Source organism: Hipposideros armiger, unplaced genomic scaffold (assembly GCF_001890085.2).
Source record: "Hipposideros armiger isolate ML-2016 unplaced genomic scaffold, ASM189008v1 scaffold_540, whole genome shotgun sequence".
Lineage (NCBI taxonomy): Eukaryota > Metazoa > Chordata > Mammalia > Chiroptera > Hipposideridae > Hipposideros > Hipposideros armiger.
The window spans coordinates 97,345-105,461 of record NW_017731890.1 but is presented as its reverse complement, the minus strand read 5'-3'; the positions used below and the strand labels follow the sequence as shown (position 1 = coordinate 105,461).

The 8,117-nt window shown below is 57.6% G+C and overlaps 1 protein-coding gene across 1 annotated transcript in view; it reads left to right on the top strand.

Moving 5' to 3' along the window:
* The window catches only part of EPHA8 (EPH receptor A8), a 28,090-nt gene extending 19,981 nt beyond the window's left edge, over positions 1–8,109 (top strand). The window contains exons 6-15 of the mRNA XM_019668823.1: positions 2,096–2,220; positions 2,301–2,463; positions 2,931–3,024; positions 4,261–4,328; positions 5,152–5,316; positions 5,531–5,716; positions 6,001–6,062; positions 6,570–6,779; positions 7,556–7,705; positions 7,796–8,109. Coding sequence (XP_019524368.1) covers positions 2,096–2,220; positions 2,301–2,463; positions 2,931–3,024; positions 4,261–4,328; positions 5,152–5,316; positions 5,531–5,716; positions 6,001–6,062; positions 6,570–6,779; positions 7,556–7,705; positions 7,796–8,056 — 1,484 coding nt within the window. The 3' untranslated portion in view covers positions 8,057–8,109. The remainder of the gene's footprint in view (positions 1–2,095; positions 2,221–2,300; positions 2,464–2,930; positions 3,025–4,260; positions 4,329–5,151; positions 5,317–5,530; positions 5,717–6,000; positions 6,063–6,569; positions 6,780–7,555; positions 7,706–7,795) is intronic.
* The last annotated feature ends 8 nt before the right edge of the window (positions 8,110–8,117 follow it).

Sequence of the window (8,117 nt, the reverse complement as noted above, 5' to 3'; positions counted from 1 at the left end):
GATTTTAGCCCCTTATTGGAGGTATCATTTGCAAATACCTTCTCCCATTCAGTTGGTTGCCTTAATTTATATAATGTTATTAACCAATGTGACCCCAATAAATTTAACTTAAAAAACAAAACAATGTAGGTGAGATCAGGTCATACGGGAGCCCTTTAACAATTTCAGCCTGAGCTCACATACAACTCAGACCCTCCCAGGAGCCACGGGGACCCACATGTCCCACCTTTGTCTGCCTCTCTAGCCTTGTACCATCCACTCTCGCCTGGTGCACTCCCTTCTAGCCACGCTGGCCTCTGGTCCCCATCCTTGAACATACCACGCCCTGCCCCTCCCTGGGCCTTGGCCTTGGCCTTGCTTCTACATCACAGTGACATGGTCCCCTCTGTGATGTTCCCATGGCTGGTTCCTTCCATTCCCGGCTCAGATGGCATTCCTGCCTCTGAGAGGCCAACCCTGGCCACCCCAGCCAAAATGGCCCACTCCCTCCTGGTCCCTGTGGAAGGTCCTCTCCATCACAGCGCCCTCTTCATGTCTTTCACGGTACTTCACCAACCTGTAATTATGCTTTGGTTTGTTTTCTTATTTACTTTCTGTCTCCCTTCCTAAACTATAAGCTCTGTGAGGGCTGTCTTGGTCACTGTAGAGTCCCCAGGTCTTAGCCAAGTGCCTGGCATGTGGTAGGCATTCAGGAAACCCTAGGTGCATGATTGAGTGGACACCCACAGCTCTGGGGTGGGGGCCTGGGACAGACAACAGCCTCAAGCAAATGGTCAGTGTTTGTCCTCAGAGACTCTTTGCTCTTCCCCGCTCCCTTCTCTTCTCCACACCCCCTCTTTCCCTGGAACCCTCTCTGATTTCCCAGCCCCTTTCCCTCCCACCTTGGAACCGTGGTCTCCCCCTCTGCCCGCCCCACTCAGAACTCCTGTCCTGGCTCCGTGTGTGTCCCTTGCATCCAGTGGTCTTAGCTGGTCTTCACCTCCTCCTGGCAGCTTAGCTGGCCTCTGGGTGGGGAAGCAGCAGCCTTGAGACAGTAATGGTCCCAGCCAGCAAGAGAGGAGCCGGGCTGTGAACCCAGACCTGAGTCCCAGGCTGTGGGATCTCCCCTGTACCACACCCTCCAACTTGACTCTGGAATTGCTTCTTAATTGTTTATGTCAAAGTCATCCACAACATTTTTGGGGGCACCTACTATGTGTGGTCCCTGCTTTCATAGGACTCCCAGGAGAGCTAAGGAGATAGGATGTCCAGATATGAGGCAAGAGCTGGCCACGTGGGGCAGGTGGGGGACATGGGAGGTGCAGGGTGAGGGGTGAGCAGAGGGGAAAGAGGAGGCCTTTGGGCTGGAGGGGCAGGCAGGGGAGGGTTGCAGCCCTGCGGGCGCTCCTGTTTGGCTATGGCTGAGTCTCTGATACTTCCCAGCAGTCTCACCTCTGGGATAATTGCACTGAACACAGAAGGGAGGGAGGGAATGTATGGACGAAGGGATGGGTCAACCTGTCGATGAGTGAGGAGCAAATGGGTGACCTCATGTGACTGAGAGAATACTTGAGCTGAATGAGCCGGGCTCAGCTCATGTCTCTTCCTGAAGTCTCCAGAGCTACCCCCGTTATACCTCCAAAGCCGACAGTGAGGGTCCTTCCTTCTCCTTTCCTTCCCTCCTCCCTCAAGCACTCCTGAGAGCTGCTGCATAGCAGGCTGGGGGTGGGAGACACGGAGATAGAGACATCGGGGGATGGGGCCCCAGGACAGACAAGAGTGGCTGCTTGCTGGGGCTGGTGGGGTCCTGCACCCACAGTGGAAGGACCTGGCCAGACAGGAGGAGGAGGAGGCTGTGAAACCTGGGGCCATCAGGCCTTGTCCGAGTAAAGCCAACCCCAGCATCTCAGACCAGAGACAGGCTGGGCAGACCCCGGATGACTGACCAGGGCTGCAGCCTATGAATTGCCAGGAGGACCAGAGCGGGGCTGGCTCTCCTGAGGCAGAGGCAGGACAGGGGCCTCCCAGGAAAGCCAGAGAGATAGGATGTCTCCAAGCAGGGCCTGGGAAGGGGTGGGACAGACCCGTCTGATGGAGGCCGGCCTCCCTCCCCTAGCTCCGTCCCAGGTGGTGGTGATCCGCCAGGAGCGGGCCGGGCAGACCAGCGTCTCACTGCTGTGGCAGGAGCCGGAGCAGCCCAATGGCATCATCTTGGAGTACGAGATCAAATACTACGAGAAGGTACCGCGCCTCAGGCAGGGAGGAAGGGGGAGGGGAGCCAGGCAGGGGTGCCCCTGGCTGACGGCCCTTCCTGTGGACAGGACAAGGAGATGCAGAGCTACTCCACCCTCAAGGCTGTCACCACCAGGGCCACCGTCTCGGGCCTCAAGCCGGGCACCCGCTATGTGTTCCAGGTCCGAGCCCGCACGTCGGCAGGCTGCGGCCGATTCAGCCAGGCCATGGAGGTGGAGACTGGGAAACCCCGTGAGTGCAGGGAGCGGGGCGGGCAAGGGAGCTGGGCCAGGCCCTGGCGCTCAGAGTAAGGGAGCTAGCGTGTGCTGAGCTGGTGCCTGTGGTGTTGGGTCGGTGTTTTTACAGCTGACCAAAACCGAGGCCCAGAGAAGGGAAGTGACTTGCCCGAGGAGACTGAGCTCGTAACAGCCCATAAATGTAAATGCTGACTTTTACTGAGCATCAGTGTGATTTGCAGGCGCCATGATGCCCTTTGCTAGCAGGATAACCTTATCACCGTTCCAGAGACCCTCTCGTGAGCCAGCATTACCCACATCCCCACTTTACAGACAAGGACAGTGAGAGTCAGAGCAGTAAAGTGAATGGTGCAAGGTCACCCAGGAAAGCGGGAGTAATTCTGCGCCCCTTCCCTAGCGTCATCCTGCCCCCAGCCGCAGAGCAGTGGTTCTCACAGCGCAGTCCCTGGTTCCCCCCTGCAGGGCCCCGCTATGACACTCGGACCATCGTTTGGATCTGCCTGACACTCATCACCGGCCTGGTCATACTGCTGCTCCTGCTCATCTGCAAGAAGAGGTGGGTGGTCCTGCGCCCCCGCCACCCTAAACCCCTCCTCTGGAGTGCCGCGCCTCCTGCCTGTGCTTGGGGCTGGGCTCACTTACAGATACACCTGTTCTTCTTTACTCCTCGGAAGGGACACTTTTCTTTTGCCTTCCATGCCCCGGCCTGCCCCCCATTTTCTGTCCACCTATCTGGCCTGTCCTCCATCTCTGCCATCCCCTCCCCTCCAAACAACCTCTGAAGTCTGGAGGACCTCGGGCTCGTCCTAGACCGCCTCTCTTTCCTGATTATCCAGGCTCATCTTTTTGAGTGACCTTCTCAAGGCTTTGAATTCCACTTTCATGCTGACATCCCCAAATTTATGTCACCAGTGCAGACGTCTCCCCGGAGGTCTAGCTGCCCACTCTCCTCTCCACTCAGATGTGTTTTAGACAAACAACACCCCCCAAACCTGCACCTCTCACAGGCCCCCCATCTTAGGACATGGCACCACCATTCATGGGGTTACGCAAACCTTAAACCCAAGTTGTCACCTTTGACCCTCTCATGCCACATCCATGCACCAGCCAGTCTCACTGGGTCTCTCTTCAACACAACCACATCCATGTCATTTGACCCTAATGGCGCTCCAGTGACGTAGAGATCCTGATCTCATTTTGCAGGTGAATAAATTAGAGATCAGAGGGGCTAGGCCACTTGCCAAATAGATGCCAGAACTGGGACCTGAACCCAGGTCTGTCAAAACGAAACATCATGCTCTTAGTCACTCTCCCCTCTTCCACTCCGTTCCAGAGGAGGTAGAGATGGGACACTGTGCTTATGTGGGCTTAGGATCCCAGACAGCAAGAACCAGAAGGATCATCCAATAGATGGAGAAACTGAGGCCCAGGGAAGGGAAGGGCGTTACCAAGTGACACAGCAGAGCTGGCCTCAGAAGCCTCACCTCTCAACCCCTCCACAAGGGGCAGTTTCATACAAAATGGGGCGAATAACCCGCAGACTTTGCTGTGAGGGCCAAGTGACTCAGATTTGTAAATTGTAAACTATCTAAATGTCAAGGATGTCACAGTTCAGCTGGGTTGAGAGACTGAGGGCAGGAACTTCCCCCGGCAGAGGCAGGGGCTGGGGTGGCAGGCGCTGACCTGAAACGGGGAGGGAAGTCGAGGGGAGGAGCCCTCACTTGTCCCTGAATGTGATCAGAGCTGGAGGAGGGAGGTCTGGCCTGCGACAGAGCTGTGCCATCTTCCACAGGCACTGTGGCTACAGCAAGGCCTTCCAGGACTCAGACGAGGAGAAGATGCACTATCAGAATGGGCAGGGTGAGTGCAGGGGCCCAGGGATCTGAGGGCGAAGAGGAGGAGGTCACGGTGGGAACCAGTGCTGGTCTGGGGGTGGCACAAGTGGGAAGAAGAAAGGTGCCCACAGAAAAGGCCAGAGCTCCAGAGATAGACAGCTGGGTGTCAGAGGCCTTACACCCGCAAAGTCGAAGTGTTAGTCACCTTTCTTGGGTCACAGACCCCCACTGGGGATGCTAGAGACCCTCTCCCCAGGGAAATTCACGGATGTGTGCACTCACAGTTTTGCATATAATTTCAGGGAGGGGTTATATACTTTGGATAAGAACCCCTGCTACAGAGAGCTTTTTGAAGACCCTGTAAAGACCCCAGAAAACAAGGCAAAATGGGGATGCCCACCTTCACACCCCATTTCTATGCCCATTTAGACATCCATATCAATCATGATACTGATTCCCACTGAGCCTGAATGCAGCCTTAGAATCCTTCTTAACACAGCCATCTAGAGAACCACTTTCAGTCTAAGTTGGTATTTATGATGAAATCTTTTTTGCCACATTCTTACCCCAGAACAATTTAGAAAGATCTTAGAAGTGACCCCAGAAAGATATAGACATGCTCCAAACTCACTGGAGACCCCAGAGCCCCCTAGAGACTCCAGAGCTGCTCCATAGAGACCATGCTTTCACTTGGCAAGCTCTTATTGGGTGCCTACTGTTTGCTACCATATCCTGAGACTCCCAGAGATACTCCTCACCCCACCCCCAGACCCGCCCCAGGTCCAGGGAATGCTGGGAGGGAAAGTCCTCCTGGATCCCACTGAAGGCCCTTCTGCCCTGGCCCTTAGCACCCCCACCTGTCTTCCTGCCCCTGCACCACCCCCTGGGGAAGATCCCGGAGCCCCAGTTCTATGCAGAACCCCACACCTACGAGGAGCCAGGCCGGGCGGGCCGCAGTTTCACCCGAGAGATTGAGGCTTCCAGGATCCACATCGAGAAAATTATCGGCTCCGGTGAGCCTTGCAGGGTTGTGAGGGTGGGGACGACGTGGGCAGATGTCCAGGGGAGGAGGCACCCAGGGCAGAGGGAGAGGGGCATGGAGGAGCCTGGCATAGCCAGGCCCAGGGGGGTAGTCGGGTGTGTGAGCCCGGGGGAGTGCAGCGGTCCGGGTTTGGGGGAGGAGGGTCCCACTGCCTTCCTCCTGCTAACCCCACTCGGGGTCCACAGGAGAGTCAGGGGAAGTCTGCTATGGGCGGCTGCGGGTACCAGGGCAGCAGGACGTGCCTGTGGCCATCAAGGCCCTCAAAGCTGGCTACACGGAGAGACAGCGGCGAGACTTTCTGAGTGAAGCATCCATCATGGGTCAGTTTGACCACCCCAATATCATCCGCCTTGAAGGTGTCATCACCCGTGGTAGGTGGCAGCCTTGCCCTGCAGGGCCTCCGCTGCCAGGGATAGGGCTCTGGGTCTATCCCCACACCACCCTGCCCTGCCCCTGTCCCCTGGCTCAGGTTCCTCGATGACTTGGTTGGGGAGGGGGCCCAGAGCCTGGAACCCCAATGGGAACCCTAGGCCCCCTGGAACCTTTGGTGCTGGCCCAGCTCCTGGTGGCTCATGGTGGGGGACATGTTCCTAGGGTCTCTGATCAGGGCTGATCCCCCCACCAAGAGCCACCACCTGCCCCTTCTCCTCCCCAGGCCGCCTGGCAATGATCGTGACTGAGTACATGGAGAACGGCTCCCTGGATGCCTTCCTCAGGGTGTGTGCCCTGCCCTGCCTTTCCCCGTGGGCTGGGGGAAGGAAGTTAATGTAAGGCCTCCAAACACCCTCGGGAGCTTGGACCCAACAGCCCGGGGGGAGGGGGGGCCAGATACAGGGTCTTAAGGGTCAGCCAGTCAAACTGCCTCTCGGCCCCATCACGTGAGAGTGCCTGTGCTGCACAGCCTGAAAGGGACGCCTCTGTGGGGACCCAGGCCCCGCCCAGCTGGGAGGCATGCTGGGTATAGTGGAAATCCCTAGATTCTCGGCCCCTGCCCTGCCATTTGTGTGCTGGGTGCTCTTAGGCACAGGGCTTAACCTCTCTGGGCCTCCATTCCTTCTGCAAAATGGATGAACAGTCCTTGCCACCCCACCTACCTCTCAGGGCTGCTGTGAGTACAAATGAGACCATGGGAACAAACCGTAGCCCGTCACATGCTTCCTAAGCAGTGAAGCACTTTGCCATCTGCAAAGAGCCTTCCTGCAGCCTAAGCCGTGTCCTCTGCAGACTCACGACGGGCAGTTCACCATCACGCAGCTGGTGGGCATGCTCAGAGGGGTGGGCGCCGGCATGCGCTACCTCTCAGACATGGGCTACGTGCACCGCGACCTGGCCGCGCGCAACGTCCTGGTTGACAGCAACCTGGTCTGCAAGGTGTCTGACTTCGGGCTCTCGCGGGTGCTGGAGGACGACCCCGACGCCGCCTACACCACCACGGTGCGTAGCCCACTCCCCTTTCCAACAGGCCCAGGGAGGGGTGAGGTGGCACAGAGGACCCCGCCACCTGTCGTTCAGTGAGGTTGTCCATTTCTGGGTTGCCTTTTACTCCGAGGGGGCAAGTCCTACCTCTTCTCTGCACCTCAGTTGTCCCCTCTGGGAAATGGGAACATCCCATTTCTTCTATCACCGAGTGGCTCTGGACCCCAGGGCTCTTCACCACTGTCACTCACTGGGAGATTTTGGGCAAGTTGGCATCTCTTTGAAACATACATCCGCTCCATATCTGTCTCTAAAGTTTGGCTCAAAACCAGCATTTTCAAAATGCATTTCATGGAGATGTGGCTTCCCTAGGCAGGAGGCTGAGTGGGGGGGGGGGCCCTGGCCCCCTACCCTTGCCTCCATCAGAACCTCTCCTTTGCATCTTACCCACTGAGCCTCTGAATAAGGTTTCACTTAGAAAAATGATTTGTGACTCCCCCCCAAAAAGGAAGAAGTGGGGAGGAGGGAGAGGAGTACTAGGCCACGTTCTCTGAGCTTTGTCCTCTGTTCAGGCATCGACCCCTTGGGTGGTTTTCACTGAGCATCTGCGTGCCAGGCACCCGCATACTTTCTTTGTTCAGTCTTCACAACAGCCCTGCATGCGTGCCTCCCCTATCAGAACAAGTGCTCTTAGAAGGTGGAGGCCATGTCTCCCCCACTGGACTGACAATTTCCCAGCCTGGAAAACAGGACCCCAGGGTTCAGTTCCCTCAACACTCCCATGTCCTTCACAGGGAGGGAAGATTCCCATCCGCTGGACAGCCCCCGAGGCCATCGCCTTCCGGACCTTCTCCTCAGCCAGCGATGTGTGGAGCTTCGGTGTGGTCATGTGGGAGGTGCTGGCCTACGGGGAGAGGCCTTACTGGAACATGACCAACCGTGACGTGAGTTCTGGACCCTGCCTGGGCAGCGGCACTATAGGCCCTTGGAGAGCAGGACAGCCTTAACCCCAGCACTGTGCTCCCCCGCCTCAGGTCATCAGCTCTGTGGAGGAGGGGTACCGCCTGCCAGCGCCCATGGGCTGCCCCCGCGCCCTGCACCAGCTCATGCTTGACTGTTGGCACAAGGACCGCGCCCAGCGGCCTCGCTTTTCCCAGATCGTCAGTGTCCTTGATGTGCTGATCTGCAACCCTGAGAGTCTCAGGGCCACGGCCACTGTCAGCAGGTGCCTGGCTCCCACCCCAGCCCAGCTGCCCTCCCAGCATTGTCCTGGCCCTGAGACAGCTCTGCCCTGACCCTGGGTCCCAACCCCCGTTCTGCCTGCGCCTTCCTCAGTCCTCTCCTTCCAAACCTGGG